This window comes from Phyllostomus hastatus, unplaced genomic scaffold, assembly GCF_019186645.2.
Source record: "Phyllostomus hastatus isolate PE091 unplaced genomic scaffold, TTU_PhHast_1.1 phas_contig_254, whole genome shotgun sequence".
Taxonomy (NCBI): domain Eukaryota; kingdom Metazoa; phylum Chordata; class Mammalia; order Chiroptera; family Phyllostomidae; genus Phyllostomus; species Phyllostomus hastatus.
In genome coordinates this window covers 4863826-4881283 of record NW_025333810.1, presented here as the reverse complement: position 1 = coordinate 4881283, position 17458 = coordinate 4863826, and the positions used below count along the sequence as shown (strand labels likewise).

The window sequence follows — 17458 nt, the reverse complement described above, 5'->3', positions numbered from 1 at the left end:
TCAGAGAGGGAGTAAGGGAGAGAAACATTGATCTGTTGCCTCTCGCACACATCCCAACTGGGGACTGGATCAACAACCCAGGCATGTGCCTTGACCGGGAATTGAACTATGGACCTTTCACCTTGCTGGGCAATAGTCAACTAACTGAGCCATGCTGGTCAGGGACAAAGAAGACTTGCTTTTATTGTATCCCCAAAATAAAGAGATCTTTTTGTTGCTTCTTAAGAGTTAGTTTATAAAATTTGATAAATACATCTCATATATTAATGTAAGTTTTGAAAGGTTTCTAGAACCATCAGCAATTCAAATGAGATAATGCTATTTTAAAAATATTCCAGCCCTGGCTGGTGTGGCTCAGTGGATTGAGCACCTGCTTGTGAACCAAAGGGTTGCTGGTTTGATTCCCAATCAGATGCAACATGCCTGGGTTGTAAGCCAGGTCCCTGGTCAGGGGCACGTGAGAGGCAAGCACACATTGATGTTTCTGTCCCTCTCTTTCTCCCTCCCTTCCCCTCTGTCTTAAATACATACATACATACATACATACATACATACAATATTCCAGTTAGAAAAATTGAAACACTATGAATTAAAAGTGAATGCTTTTATTACCACATAGAATTATTCTTGTCTCTGAAATTATATAGTAAAAATATTTTACTTTTCTCTTTACTACATTTAGTACAAAGTAATTAACCACTCCTGAGGCAGTATGATTTTGTAGAGGGAATAAGATCTTATTGGTAAGGGGGACTGAATTTTGAATCCTGGTTTTCACTTACTTGCTTTGTGACTCTGGGAAAGTTACTTAAGTCCTCTGAGCCCCATTTGTAAATGAGGTTAATACTTGTCTTTTTGCACATTGTGGCAAATGACTAAGTGACATAATGTTCTTAAACTGTCTAGTATAAACTCTGACTCATAAGAGACTATTAAAAGCCCTGGCTGGGTGGCTGGGTTTGTTGGAGTGTTGACCTGTACACCCAAAGGCTGTGGGTTCTTTTCCCTGTCAGGGCACATACCTGGGAATTGGGCTTGATTTTCTCTCTCCTCTCCTTTCTCTCTCTCTCTCAAATCAATAAAACATTTTCAGGTGAGGATTTAAATTTTTTAAAAATAAAACTAGTAGTTTTTATGAAATTATGACTGTAGTTAGTATTTGTTGATTTCCACTACCCTGAAGATAAATTAAAGGACAGTAAACCCAACTTAAATTTTTTGCATTTATTACATAATGGGAATATTTGTTGAGTGAACAGAAAGTAACGTTTTTTGACACATTAAAAATTTTAGTCATTGGCTCTGACAGGTATGGCTAAGTGGGTTCGGTGTCATCCTGCGACTGAAGGGTCTCAGGCACGATTCCCTGTCAGGGCAAAGGCCTGGGTTGTGCGCCAGGTCCCCGCTCAATGTTTCTCTCCCTCTCTTTCTTCCTCTTTCTCTAAAAATAAATAATATCTTTAAAACAAATTTCAGTCAGTGGTTTCCCAAAGGAATTAAATGTATATATATTTTTAACTGTATACTGTTGTGAAGGTTCTAGTTATATTCACATTAGCTTTTTCCTAATATTGTGGTCCATTGAAACGTTGTTATATACTTAAATACTAAGAGAAGCAGTTTTGTATATAGGGCTATTCAGTAAATATTTGCTTTCATTGGAAATTTAAAGTAACTGTCAGATATTAAAGAAAGTTCAGTTAAATAAAGTTTTTTTTTTCAATTTAAGGTTCTTAGAAAAGAAAATGTAGCATTCTTTGAACTCTTTCTTTTGGACAATTGCATTGTTGATAACTAACTTCCCATAGGAATTTTGCTTTGTATTTTTGGAATTTATGAAATAAAGAAAACTACTTGAATTCTTGAAAGACTATAATTTTAAGTATTTGGGTTGTTTTAACTATGAGAAGTGTTGTTACTAGTCATTTAACAATGAATATTTTAAGTAGGGTAAGTAGAAGTAATTGTGGTCTGGTTAAAGACAAGTAATATCTACGCAGCTATTTATATTTTATATGTAATTACAAACAGGAAATATAAATATCATTAAATAGGAAAAGTATTTTAAATTAACAACTAATAGACATACTTGAGAGAATACTATGTAGGAAAGGATACCAACGTTGACTTGTGTAGACATTATTAGCTAAATTATTTGCTAATTCTCTTATTAAAGTGAATTTTCTCAAGAGTTTTAGAGCTTCATGTAGCATCTATGCTATGTAGCATCATAGCATAGGATTTTTATTTAAATATGAACTTTGATGACTTTAAAATATCAAATTGGTTGTTTTTATACATTGGCAATAATTGACCGAGTACACTTTTTTCCATGTTATATCTTGGCCTTTAGGTGGCAGCATTGTCTTTGTATATTTCAGTGATAGATTTCTTTATTTTGAGTCCCTGATATAACTAAAAAGATAACCATGCTTGTACACAGTTTTTACAGATATTATGGCTTATTTAAAATTTTTGTTCTTTAGGTGGTTTTCATGGTAGAATTTTTTTTAAAGTTTTTATTTATTTATTTTTAGAGAGGGGGAAGGGAAAGAGGGAGAAAGAGGAGGAGAGAAATGTCAATGTGTGAGAGAAACACCCACTGGTTGCTTCTTGCTCCCCCAACCAGGGACCTATCTGGCCCACAACCCAGGCATGTGTCCTGACCTTTCTGCTTCTGGGATGATACCCAACCCACTGAGCCATACCAGCCCAGGCAATGGAAAAAAATTTTATTAAAATAATTTAAAATATTAGTTGCAGCTGGAATGTTAAAAGATGAACTTACTGTTTTACACAAAGCAAGATATTCAGACATCCTTATTGTGGAACTAATTTAGGTAAGATGAACTTTAGAATAGGGGAAGGATTCCTGTGTTTACCAGAAGGAAAACTTTTGTTCAGGTGGAAATTGAGGACAGTGACTTGACATTTTAAGACAAATTAATTATGGTGAGGCAAAGAATTAGGATTTACATGTAAAATCTTTAAAGAAAAATCTTTCCAAAAGAAAATGAATTTCTGTTTTAGTCATTTTTGAGTTAGATAGATGCCACTTACCTACATGGATGTATTTTGCATTCACCATGAAACTCTTGTATAGAGTCTAGAAGTAGATGTGAGGAATACAGCTATAGTGAGGGTCTGGTATATTGTATACACTGTTTCCCTGCTCCTAGTGGTAACTTTCACATCACTGCTGTGCAGTACTTGCTCCAAAGTTGTTTTAAAGGCATATTTAGTTTGTGTGTGTAGTTATTGATGATCTAGGAACCCCCTTAAGCATATTCTCTCTGCTTTACTTTCTTTGTTTTAGATTCTGTTTCTCTGCTCTGTGGACAGGAGAACTCTTTGGGCAGCTTTTTATTTAGTTGTAAAAATGATGGGGGCCAGATAGATTATCTATCATTTGTTATCCAATCTGATGGTATAAAGTACTGTACTAAAATTTTACGAATTATTATGAAAATAGCTTCCATGCTGAGTCCTATGGTTATCACTTTGATATTAGATCTGTATGTTTGTGTGTATTTGTTTTTTTAAAAAATACCTTCTACTTTATAGCATTGTGTTGTGAACTAGTATAGACTTTCTGAATTATCAAGGAAGTGGTAATGTATTATGAATAGAATTTAGAATGTTTTAGGGAAATGATAAATGTTTCTTGATTAAAACTTGATTTCCTGAAAGTTAATTGTGACCTTTAATTTTATTTCAACCCCTTGGCGTATTGTTATTTTACTAGTGTTATAATTCTGTGACATCTCCTGGAGCCCTTTGGCTGCTGCTGTAACATTATTTGTAACATTGTTTTTCATTTTATTATCTCTTGGAGGCTTACACGGATACTGCAGGATCTAAAGTCACCTCCAGGCTTTCTTCCAGGCTGGAAGCATTGAGTGGGTGATAGAGGCAAGCAGTATGTTTGGATTGAACTGAACTCAATTCGTGCCTTGCTCTTGCAGTTTCTTATTCATATGATTCAGGTTATCTTAAATTTTGTGCATTCATTTCCTCATTTGCAGAAAGGACATAAAACCACTTCAGACATGCTCTTATGAGCATCAGACTAAATGAGATTAAGAGGTAAAGCACCAAACGTTTTTCATACATAGGGGATCTTCAGTAAAGGTCACTTTTCTTCCACTTCCTACCAGAGTTTATTTCTGAAGTCTACTAATTTGAATTGGGCTGCGTCAGTGTGTAATATTGCCTGCTATATTCTCGTTTCACGTATTAGCTACCTACAGTTTAATTTATTCTTGCTGCTTGCTGTGATTTGAGGCTGTTGTAACAGCCAAGTAAGTAGATTGGTGGTCATGTCATCATCAGCTAAGGTAAACATTTGCATTTGAACTTAAGTAGCAGTAGTTAATTCAGCACCATAAGAAGGCCTATGTTTCTTCATTCATTTACCTTTCCACTTAGAGTTCACATATTAAAGGATTTGACCCTCACTCCCCTCAGTTCTCCCACTGCACTCCTGATAGTTTATTTCTTAAGAAGTCCTTGTGAAGAGAGTTTACTTGTAATCTCTGACATAAATAATGTACATTTGTGAGGGAGTCCATTTTCACTTCAGCCTCCAAAATCTCCCAGGGTAGGTATTTGCCTTCATTGCCTTTCCCCCTCTTAATGGATGAGGCATTTACCTGCTCACAGAGTGGTAGTTTTCAGTAAACAGTGATGCATGAATGTGGCATTCTAAAGAAGGGGACCTAAACATACTGAACTTCATTTTATTGTTGTATTTTATTGTTGTATTGTTTCAGGGTTTTGCTGTCACTTACTGATTTTTAAACATATTTAATACTACTTATCTTTTATTGAGTATTTACAATGTACCAGGCACTGTGCAATTTTACATAATTAATCCTCAAACTTCCACATACATTGGAAGCTTATTTTTATTCCATTGTACAGATGAGTATATTGAGGCCTAGCAAGGTTAAGTAACAACAAATCTGTGTCAAAGTCAAGATTCTAACCCAGATGTGTTAGATTCCTAAACCTTTGTCTCCAAGCTCCTTCCATTGCATGGATACATTACAGATGGGGCAAATCCACATGTCTTTGAACCGAGCAGTAATTTCCAAAAGACATTATTTCCCTTTAACACCCAGATGGGTCATGTGAGACATCAAAGGAGGAAGTTAGCCTTGGCTGGTGTGGCTCAGTGGATTGAGCACCTACCTGTAAGCCGAAGGGTTGCTGGTTTGATTCCCAAATCAGGACATGCCTGCGTTGTGGGCTAGGTCCCCAGTAGGGGGCTTGTGAGAGGCAACCACACATTAATGTTTCTCTCCCTCTCTTCCTCCCTTCCTCTCTATCTAAAAAAATAAACAGAGAAGCTCTGTTTCATCTGTTTTTTAAAAAGGAATTTAACTATTAGCATGAGCAAAAGATCTTTTTCCTAGGATGATAACTGATTTCAGGGCAAGTTGTAAGTACCAATGGAGATACATTAGAATCTTTTCTGGGAAAATTAGTTAAATTATCAAATAAGAAAGCAGTCTTCAAGATAGTTTTTAATGTTGATCTTAATCATGTACAGATATGAACATAATTAACTTTAACATAATTTCACTCTTTATGTAACAATTTTCCTTTACAAAATTATACTATTTTATATTTTTGTGAAATTTTGATTCAGATGCTATTAACATTTCATTTTTGTCTAGCACATTTAACAGAAATTTTAATGGATTAATGAATTAGATAATTTTCTTTTTTAAAAAAAAGCTTTTATTTTAAGAGAGGGGAAGGGAGGGAGAGAAACATTGATGTGAGGGAGAAACATCAATGGGTTGCCTTTTGCCTTCTGCAAGTGCCCTGATGAGGGCAGAGCACAGAGTCTGCAACCCAAGTATGTGCCCTGACGAGGGATTGAACCCGTGACCTTTTGGTTTGCAGGATGACACTCAGCCAACTGAGTCACACTGGCCAGGGCTGAACTGGTAACTTTCTACCCTGTTCCTCACCACTGTTGCAAATGTTCATTCAATTTGGTTAACATTTGAATACCTGCTATGTGCCAGGCACATATGAGAGGTGTTGAGGAATTAAAAAAAAGTTATATTGCTAAAGAGAAGAGATTTTGGTCTAGGCTTATGTGCTATGGAAGTGTCAATTATAAAAATAGTTACTGGTGTGAGAGATAAAAGAGGAATCAGGAATTCCTATAAATCATAGATGATATTTGAACTGGATCTTGATTGATATATAATAATACGGTAATTGTGAAGCAAGCAAACATTTTTTTGGTCAGGGAAAGTGATTATAATTGGGAGAAACAGCACTAACAAAGACAGGCACCAGGAAAATGTGTGGGATGTTTAAAAAGTGGTGGGTACTACAGTGAGATTGATTAGCTTTACAGACAGGGTGGGTAGGGGAAATGTTCATATTTGTGTCTGTAAAGGAAGGTAGGGACCAGATTGTTAAGTGCTTGACTCTAGGTAATGGTGATTATAGCATGGGATTTCACCAAATGTGAAACATGATCATATTTTGGGGTTTTTAAGTTATTTTTAAAAATTTGAGGAATTAGGAAAATAGGGAATACTAAAAAGAATAGTAAAATCTATGTGCCCATTACCCAGACATTGATATTTACTTATTTTTTAATTTAAATATTTTATTGTTTATGCTATTACAGTTGTCCCAATTTTTCACATTTTGTTAATTTGTTTCTTTTTCTTGAATTAATAAAGCAAATAAAATGTGTGTAAATAAATCTCTATTGTTTTGCATCCAATGCCATCTCACTATATCCTTTAGAGCAACTACTATGATGCTCCAAAATGCTTTAAACATTAAAAAAACCCTTAACATAAATGATACCATGAACAACAATATAGTATTATTTAATTTATAGTCACATGTAGTTTATATCTGATGTTATCTGGCTAAATATCTGGTCTCACCACAGTATATATCAATATGTAGTTTGCATTTTTTTAAGCTGTTTATGAGATCCAGACATAACAAATGTGTAATTCATTCTTTTTTAACTGTTAGTGTCCTATATATGCATATATGCTCTGCTTCTTAAATTTCTATGGAAGGATACTTGGATTGCTTCTGGTATTCTACCTTCATAGGCAGTGTTGCAATAAAACTCTTGTGCAAGTCTCTTGTGCTTATTTCTAATACCTAAAAATGTAATGAATAAGGAGCTAAGATATTTATATTTTCAAATTTTTACGAAATCATGACAAATTGTTCTCCATGAGTAATTGAGACCATGATTCACAGGTATATCTTTCTGATAGATTGTCAACTCTTTTGAGGGCAGAAAAGGGACCTAGTTGTCTCTTTATCCTGTCCCTCTCTCATGTTGGCATATGATATTTAGTAAATGTTAGTTTAGTGACAGATTGGTTACTGATGAACTGAACATGCTTTTTAAAATACACTTCTTCAACTATTTTGGGAATGGCTTTGAAATCAACATGAATTTGAGTATATAAATAAAAACCTGAAAAATAGCTGAAGGGTGCAGAGTCAGTTTTTCTGACTTTTCTAGTTTGATCTAGTTACTGGATGAATGATGCCATTTAATTTATCGAGCCACAGTCATTAACATACTCAAGGAGTATTTCTTAGGGCACTTGTTTTTAGCAATATCCTGTTCTAATAAACTAGAATATAATTTTTATTCTTGTCAGAATTACATTGACTTTCTTATCATTAATAAAATTGGTTTTATTTTATTGAAGCAATTTTTGAAAGACCTACTTTAAAGACAAAAGTTATTTGGCATGCAAATATATTGAAAAATGTTAAAATGTTATTTGGCAGATTTTTCAGTTTGAGGAATAAATATGTCACTCATTTATATTCTTGGCTCGAGAGCTTGATCTCTCACTCTCTTTTTAATCTATTGATATCTTTCTCCTATGGGTATCTTTTTTACTTACCAGGTATCCTGGTTTTTTAAAAACATACATGAATTGTATTTTATCATTTGAAAATCATAGAAAACCATAAAGAGTGAATGTAAGTGTGTGTTTTCTTCCCCTTTGTGCCCGTATGGTATGGAGGTCAAGCAGTCACTTGGGTCATCCAAATAATTTTTCTTTGGACTGTGTTAATTGTTAACCCAGCATATTCACCTGCCTAAGTATGTTAATTTAGTAATAATACAAGTAGTTCACAAACTTTGGGGATCCATCAGGTGATAATAGAAGATGCTCAAATGCTAACAGAATTTCAGGAAGAAACTAGAGTAGTGTTAAAAGCTCTTCTTATACAGATAACCCAGTGTTAACAATGAGTAATTTATTGTGGTTAAAAATAGGAGACTTCTGTTTTAAAATGTAATGAGGATGAAGATTCACCAAACAAACTGTATACGTTGGTCACCTGCATACCTGTCACCACTTTCAAAAATCTACAAACTTAATGTGGATGAGAACTAGCTGCTCATTGTCGAATAAAGTTATAAAACTGCCAAAAAAAATAGGAGACGCCAAATAGTATGAACATAGTTTTAATTTTTTTTCTGAATCAAATTATGGGTTATTAAAAATATCCAAATTTTTTTGATTTTACCATTTATATCTATTGATTAGGTTATTCCTAGTATTGGGATTATTTTTTGCTGGTGTTATTTTCAATTTATATATTCTATAGTTTAGACCTTTTTTAAAAATGTAATTTTGTTTAATTTCTTTTGTGACAGCATGTTAAAAAATCAGAGGTTGGGAAGCAAATCAATTTATCTCTCAGATATAACTGAAAGCGTTGTCTCTGGCTTTGTGCTCCAGTGTTGGCAACGGGATGGTTGGTTGAGATAAAGAGCCGAGTCATTAGACTTAGCAGATAGAAATTGTATAAGGTTAGATGGCAGTGGGATGCTGGGAGTACATTAAGTCTGTCATTTATGAGCACATATTCTTCAGCTTTTCGACTGTCATTCACTAAGTAAGATGCATTGTTTGGATCTAGGGAGAAGTTTTGGCTTATATATATGTATATTTTTTATAGTAATGGGTTGCTAGGGTTTTGGGACATCCAAGACTTAATATCATTTATCATTTTAGTGGGTAGACTTAAAAGAAGGATTAGTTGTTTTGCTTTGTTTTGTTTTTAAGATTTGCCTTTCTATATACCATTTACAAACTGTGGTTGAATCTGGCTTTCAGGTGATAGGATGCTTTTTACTAGCATTTTCTTGTAGTTAATTATAAAAAAGATACATTATCGTTATATTTATCACAGATAAAGATACATTATCTATGCCACTTGGGCTTTCATCAGGTGATCCTCTCTTCAGTTTATGCTCCTATCCAGGCAACCTGTTTGGTGAGTACTGTCCCTATTCCTGCTGCAGATTTTGCTTATTTGTATTACTTAGGTTGGCTTCCTTTTCTATGTCCCTTGAAGTTCTTTTATTTTTTTTTTTTATTGTTGTTCAAGACAGTTGTCTCCATTTTGTTTTCCTTGAAGTTCCTGTTAAAGATCTGACATAAAGTTACCTCCTGGGCAGTAAGTGGAAAGATGAATACTCATGAGAGTGTTGGGGTAAATTCTTTTCCTTGGCTTGCACCTTCTGTTTCTAGTAGCTGAGAAGTTGAAAAGCCGGATGAAAGATGAAGTTTGTTCTACTTTGATATTTGCTTGTTTTTAAACCCTTCTATCACATCTTTTTTTATGTAGCCACATTAGATTACAGACAAGATCAATGTAGTCTTTTTCTTTAGTGGGTGTCACACTTCACTATTTTGGTTTCTAAAATCTGATAAATATGATAAAAGTGGGCTACTTCAGGAGCATTCTTGGGGATAAAAAATGTGTAGTGTCTATTACCAGGTTTTCATTGACTGTTTTTGACATAAGCATACATATAGGTGTTTATCATTCTTTTTAATGATAATTAATATGATTTTTAATATATATAAATGAATACACTAAAAATTTGTAATCCAAAGAAAAATAGTTATCAATCAGAATCCTTCTAATTAAACTATGCTTAGATGATTATTTTTATTGAATATATCTTCATAAAATTTAAAAATTTTCCATTACAGTTGACATTCAATATTATTATTTAATATGTCTTCAGTGAAATAAAAAGGAAGATACAAATTTATAGTTATTATTTTTAAATGCTCATGCAGATGCCAATAGATTATAAAATCATTTGCATTATGTTATGCTAGCTTTTCAGTTTGACTCTTGAGAACATAGTAGAATTAGGTGAGCTGTGATTTTGTAGATACTCTGGGGAATCAAAATATATTTTGATGTCTTTTGGCTAGGTTAATGTTAACTTTATATATTTGAAAATAATTTTTAAGTAGTTTGATATTTAATGTATTTTAAGTTGTTGCAGTACACAATTTTATATATACACATGTATATTTCCCTTTTCCATTGATATATTAATAAGTATTATATATCATATATGATTATCGGTAGTTCTGTTATGTAATCTATTATATACTTCATAAATTACCATTGTTTTAGGCTTATGAGTGAAGAAGTTCATGGACAATAATGTAGAAAATAAAAATATATTGTATATTCCTCTGAATTCGATCATGACCTAAAGGGTTTCCAAAGTTGACTTTTTATCCCATCCACAGTTGAGAAATGTTCTTGCAGGAATCCTCTTGCTAAACTACTCTTTTAATCACTTCAGAAATCTGCAGTGGCTAACTTCAAAGATTTCTTTAATTATTAGCCTCTATTCTCATTTCATTCTTAATTTGTACATGTGCTCTTCATTTTCTCTTATCATTTTGTTTTCTTCCAATATGTATTCATTACCTTCAAGCTCAACTACGTACTTTTGTGTTGAACATTAAGAATTCTAGCCCCATTTATTACTTCCTCATGTTCTATCAGTTTCCTACATTTTATTATTTCTTATTAACTCATTGATAATTTATTACAGATTTCAAGGCTTCAATTTAGTCATGTAAGCTTCTTGAAATTGGAGATGTTGATGTCTTTTTAAAAAAACCTATATGTAGTAACTGAATGTGTATTTGTCATTGTTTTTACTAAATGGTTAGTTGTTAGGAGTTCTTAAAACTTAATTTTTATAACAGAAATTTTAAAGTTTCTGAAAAGGACTGGCTAATGAAGATGAACCATCCTATACTTAGGTCCTTTTGGTTTGGCCCTGGAAAAATTCTTTAATAGGAAGAAACCTATTAAAAATTAACATTTTTAGTGAGATACATGCTAGTGACATTAATGTAATTACTTATACTTTGACATATACATACAATATCGCTTTTAGGCCATGAGATTTCAATCTTGTTAATAACCGAATTCGTGGAGTGTGCTTCATTTAATAGCAGTGTCAAGTGTTTCTTCATTAATGTTCATACCAGAAGAGTGGCAAAGATAATTTGAGGAAGTAAAATCCCAAATATGTCTCTCCTCCTCAAGAATTACATAGTTTTTAGGAAGTGATTTCTTAAAAGTGAATGTTGAAACTTGTGGCTTGAAATTTTTTTTTTGCACATCATGTGTTATGTGTATTCAATTTTTGGTTTATAGCCCATTGAAGATATTTGATTTGTGCGAGTGCTTCCACCAATGCATATTCCTTTTTTTCTGCTTTCAGACAACCCCAACAAAAATGTCTCAGGAGTGCTTACTAGGAACTGTGGTCTTTTTCCTTTTGTCATACTTGACTCACTTGATTTATTGAAAAGATGAAAGTTAACAAGTTGCTTCTATGGTTGACTTTGTTTAGAAGAGTTTGATTTGTTGTTGCAGTTTAGAAAGAGATAGTTAAATATAAGATTTGATACATATCTTGGTTGCTTAGTACCAACAAAATGCACCAAGCAGGTCTGGCATAAAATTTAGTTAGAATATTGAAATTGCATGCTTTGAGAGTATTATCACGTGCAAAAATTATACTGACAAGTGTTTTTAAAAATACTTTACATAAAATTCTTAGTTTTTAATTTAATAAATTAGTTCCATTTTATTATCCTTTTATTCTTTAATATGTTATGATAGTCTTGTAGAATCAAAAATTGTGGAAACAATTTTTGAAACAATACCCAAAAAGAAGCATAGATAAATAGCTTTTTCCTTAATTTTTTTAGAAGATTAAGTAGCATTTGGAAAAAGTGGGCAAGCATTGGTTCAGCCAAGTGTATTGTTTAACCTTGAATTAATTTGTGTTTTTTCAATATGCAAGTAATTTTTTCCCTAGTATACCTGGTTGGTTTTCTTCCCATAAAGTCCAAGTATGTAGAAATTATCTTTTTCTATATTAAAGTCTATTGAAAACAATCACATTTTTTAAAATATACTCTGTTGGATGGTATTTTTAGATTATAGAATGAAGAATAGTTTTCCTTTAGAAGAGTGTAATTATGCTGATTGCTGGTATGTATAAGAAGAAGGAGATATTCATGTACAGTCTTTCACACAGTGGTAAATCTTTTCAGTCTAGTGTATGCATTTGTCCAGTGTCCAGGTTAATTCTTTAGACATTTGTGCCTTTCCTCTTTCCATCAAGACATACCTTTTTACAGCTGTTGTTGAAACTTCTCCACTTATTAGAATCAACATGTATCACCTTAATGCTTAACACCTTTGAGATTCTGTGTTTGTACATGTCTAAAGTTAATTACTTATTCATTTTTAGCATTATAGTATTAAAGGTGCATTAAATTTGAATACTTATCTTATTGGTCATGGTCTTCCTACTTTTGCCTCTACTTTTAAAAAGTTAAGAAAAGTCCTATTTCTTAAAACAATGATAGACTTGACCTTGAAAGTGATCTTAGAAGTCCATTAAACCAGCTTCCTGCAAATCCCTTAATTGCATGCCTGATAGTGAACCATTAGTCATTGTGTGTGTGTGTTTGGGGGAGAGTTATTATCAGATGAATATTCAAGAACTCATGCAATATTTTAATGACAGTTGAAAAATTATGAGTAAAACGGTGCCAAAATGATATTTGACCAGCTTTCTCTACTTGCTATCATTTAAAAATTGTTATTAATGCCTTTTTCAAAAAAAGGTTAGATATACTCACCACGTTATATGAAGACTAGAAGATCTTATTTTCAGTACTAACTTATTCTCACACTAAATTAGTGTAAGACTCTGTAATTTGACAGTTTAAATAATTGCCTCCTGTGAATATGAGCATCGTTTTAGGGGACCTTTCCACTTTAGTGTATGGCAATACCCGCTGAAGAGCGGTCCCCATAAAACTTTTGCAGTTTCATTTACTATTAACATGCTCTTTGACAGCTGCCCTTTACTAATCTCACACCATGGGTTTGAAACTTTTTCCTTAAAGCTTCAATACATTGTGTCCTTTGTTTTCTTCTGGAAAAGGATTTAAACAAACCTTCTATTGCACTTGTTGAATATGTATTTCATAGTAACCACCATGAAGATTGCAGCATTTAAGAAGATGAAGAAGCAAAGATAAAAGGTACACATTCAAGAAGGCTTGGTTTCACAGTTGATGCATAATCCTTTCTGCTGTCATTGGTACCCTAACTCTGTACCTACCAGAACAAAAGAAACTGAATTGGAAATTGTGGGAGCTGGGGAACATTCAGTTGGCAGCCCATTGCATGGCCCATAGGCGTTGTCAGGTCTCAGTTTGATCCCTTTTATTCTTTTTGACAGATGTGAGGTAGGGTCTATGAGGGGGAAGTCATTACTAGAGAGAGGGCAGTGTCAGATCAAAAGTAACCAGTGATCAAACAAGGTAAAGGGCTGTGGAAAATATGCTCTTTCTGGCCTCAACACCTGCCTGATCACTGAAGGGAATAGTCCAGTGTGTCAGGGCAAGTTGATTTTCTTTGATGTACAGTGAATTAGAAGTCAGAATGGAAGCTTAAGTAGAGTACAGAACACTTTTACTTCCTACTCTTGAGCAATTTAGTGTTTAAATTTTTTATTTTAATTATTTAGAAGTTACAGAAGTCATTCTTTATTGAATAAAATATTAAAGCTTACCCATACTAACTTTTATCACTGTATATTAAGAGAGAGTAGTAATAAACAAATTTCAATATAGTATGGAACAAGCTTTCTTAGAGGTCACCAAACTCCTCATTTATTTCAAGCATCTAATTATAATTTTAATCAGAGCAATGGTGGATACAAAGTGGATTAGTGCTGAGCTTAGTACATAATAAGTCCCTTTACTGTAAAATTTTGGAAGTTACTTCACTAAGTGATTTCAAATAAGTTTGAATTAACTCTTTTCCCCTTAAGTGCTTGTTACTATATTTTTTATAAAGGTAACCCTTCCTAAGCAAGCCAGATGAAAGAAAACTTAAAGAGACAACCTCATTGGAGTTTAGTATGTATGGTGTTTTTCTTTACCCCTTCATCTTTAGAAGTACATGACTAAAGTTGAAAAGAGGGGTGATATTTTTATCTTTTATTAGCTTGCTGTGTGAATAAATTGACAATTGAGGCATTTTCCTATAAATTTTAATTTGGTACTTTCCTTTATATTAAGAGCAAAGATTTGACTGCTACTAGATTCTGTGGTTTCAACTTTTGGTATTTAAATACTGCTGAATTTCATTCAGGTTCCTAAATGAGTCAATAGTTATTTTGTCCCCCAGTCTGAAAATAAGAATTTATTTGAAATTCCTGACTTCCCAGTAAGAAGAATACAGATTCTTAGTGCCACAGCCTTTTAAAAGTGATTTTTAATCTAGTAATTTGTCTGACTGTTCATCTTTACATGAAGTCACATATTTATTTTTGATATTCTTATATAACCTTAATCTTCTTTATTATATTTAGATATATAAAAGAATATAACAATAATATATATTATGTTATGTTATCTTCAAGTGAAATTAGTATAGGACTTTGAGACTGCTGTTCACTATAAATGTATTCTATGCTTGAGAAAGTTCAGAAAAATGTATTTGAACATACTTATTATAAATAATGATTTTTCTGATTTGCCTTTTAAACTGATTTTGCTTATAAATTGTCTTTAAATATATTTGTTTAGGGTCTTTTTAACGTAGTTAGACTTAGGAGTTCTTATGTAGGTATTGAGTTAGATATATTACACTTTTGTATTTGGAATAAAATATCTAGTAAATTAAGATTATATCTATTCTTAAAGCTTTTGAAATTTAAGAAATCTTAATACAGATGCATTATACAATCTGAATACAGTTAGACTCATTTTTGCTTTTGATTGTTTTTTAATATGAATGACTGCAAATGGAAAACAATATAATATTACTCTGATTTAGGGTTTGGTTTCAGTCTTGGTTCTTTGAGGGCATCCCTTTAGTCTATCCTTCAGTTTGAATATTTGCAAAAAGTATTTGAGTTTGCTGATACTTCAATATTAAAGTTAGGAAGAAACATTTGTGAAAGGTAAATTTCTCTAAGTAAACACCAATTGTTTGTCAAAATAGACCTCAGCAGCATAAAACTTTAGTCGTCATAATCTTTGGCTCCTGCCATACTATCATACCTGGCCCATGAGTGATCTTATTTTCTTATAAAAGCTAATTTATCTAAATATTATCTAACATTTACTCAAGAACCTTCTATCTAAATCAAGAACTAGATTGTTACCAGAAATTTTCATCTGCTTATATATTTGTTCCTTCTCTCTGCTGACTCTCCTGTAGAGATAATCACAGGTAAACAGAATAACCACTGTCCTGAATTTTAAGTTTATCATTTCCCCCCATTTTGTTACATATATTTTTATACCTAAATAACAAATTGTTCAGTTTTTACTTGTTTTTAATCAAATACATTTCCAAAGAGGTCATTGATGAACTGTAAAAGTAGTGCTTTAACAGACAGTGTAATATATTAGTAATGACATAATTTAGTAAAATAATCTAAGAGAAGTATGCTTTTGAATTAAACTTAATACTATTTAAACCTAACTTCCAAGTGAGGTTTAAGCTGTTAAAATTTAACTTTCAAGTCAGATTTAAATTAGTTTCTCTATAGTATTTTCATGTTTTTAGATTTAAATATATCATATAGGTTGATCCTTTACATTTTTCATCTTATATTTATAAATTATGTTTATAAATATGGAGAATGAGGTCTTTTTTGGTTTTGGTTTGCTGCAGTTGTAGCAATTTCTGTGATGATTCGATGTGCAGGTTGGAAAAGTTATTATTTTCGATGATGGTGGTAGTTGGTCAGGAATATCTAACTAATTATGAGTTTGGTATGGAGGCAAGTGAATTTTAAGCTTACCAAAGGACGTTTATGTTTTACTTGTCAGTTTTACAGTGCCATTAGTAATTTAATAAATCCAACCATTGTCTTTTTCTATAAGGATGATATGATTGTACTAAATTTCTTTGATTGCTAGAGGTATTATTGATTTAATGACAGATTCTCAGAGGAAAAAAGGAAAACTACAATAAATATTTGTATTGATTTTTTCCTTTCTATAATTCAGAACTACTAATTTGTAGAAAAATGAGTGTCTTCTTCTTTCCTAGGTTTGTTAATTAACTTGATCAGTATTGCAGTATTGGATTGATATATAAGTTTTGGTGAAATCAAATCAAACAAAATATTTGCTTGACTACAGGTATTTTTTTGTACAGTTCCTATTTTTTAACATATTGTCTTTATAAAATAAAAATAAATATATCTACCTTAATACTTTTGCTAATCCTTTGGAAATGTGGTTATTATAAATAAGAGTAGTTAATACTCACAGTGGTTAATTATTTGTACATAATGAGCAACATGATTACTAAAACATAATTGGAGATCAAATTGGCACATTTCAACTTTGATTACAACAAGTTTTTCCTGTTGTATAAGTTACAATGATTTACGTTCATTTACAAGAATGTAGAATATAGAGTAAATTTTTGTACCAATCTCGATTTTTAGGAGATTTTTCAAGTGGACAGTTTATGCATACACAAACATGTTGATATATGTGTATATGTATAAAATAATATAAAGTGGGTGAAGTGATTTTAAGTTAATGTAGTATAAATTTAAAAGGGAGGTAATTTTTTCTTTCTTTTTTTCATGTTGGTGGACTATGCTTCTTTGCTTTATGAAGGAGTCTGAGAGATTCATATTGTTTGTATTTGCTCTCTAAAATACATCTTGGTGAGATCGCTTATGAATGACAAGTACAGTTGGCATGAAGTGTTTAGGGTTATAGTTTGAGAAACTTCATATAGTTTATTTATTGAAGTTTATTTAATGTTTTATAATCCAAGGCACACCTGAAGAAACAAAACAATAATTGCTTTCATGATTTTTAAAATTATCAAATAATTTTATAAAGATACAATAGTATAGTTTCTTGGTTTTTCTCAGTGTACACCGATCATTTGGATAATTTAATGGAAAAAGTTATCACACAGTTTATAGCATTCATTAAATACATTGATTTATAGTATTTGGAAGAATAGAACTTAAGCTCAGATGTAGAGATTGGAGAGTGGAGTGACATTTTATACCCTAACAGGGGTG

At 32.2% G+C, this 17458-nt stretch overlaps 1 protein-coding gene across 2 annotated transcripts in view; it reads left to right on the top strand.

Annotated features, from left to right (window-relative positions):
* Positions 1 to 17458, top strand: part of FBXL17 (F-box and leucine rich repeat protein 17) — a 470512-nt gene that overhangs the window by 38650 nt on the left and 414404 nt on the right. Inside the window, exon 5 of one of the 2 annotated variants that reach the window (XM_045837971.1) lies at positions 9226 to 9309. The exons of the other annotated variant lie outside the window; for it this stretch is intronic. Coding sequence (XP_045693927.1) covers positions 9226 to 9309 — 84 coding nt within the window. The remainder of the gene's footprint in view (positions 1 to 9225; positions 9310 to 17458) is intronic. 2 annotated transcript variants of the gene reach the window in all.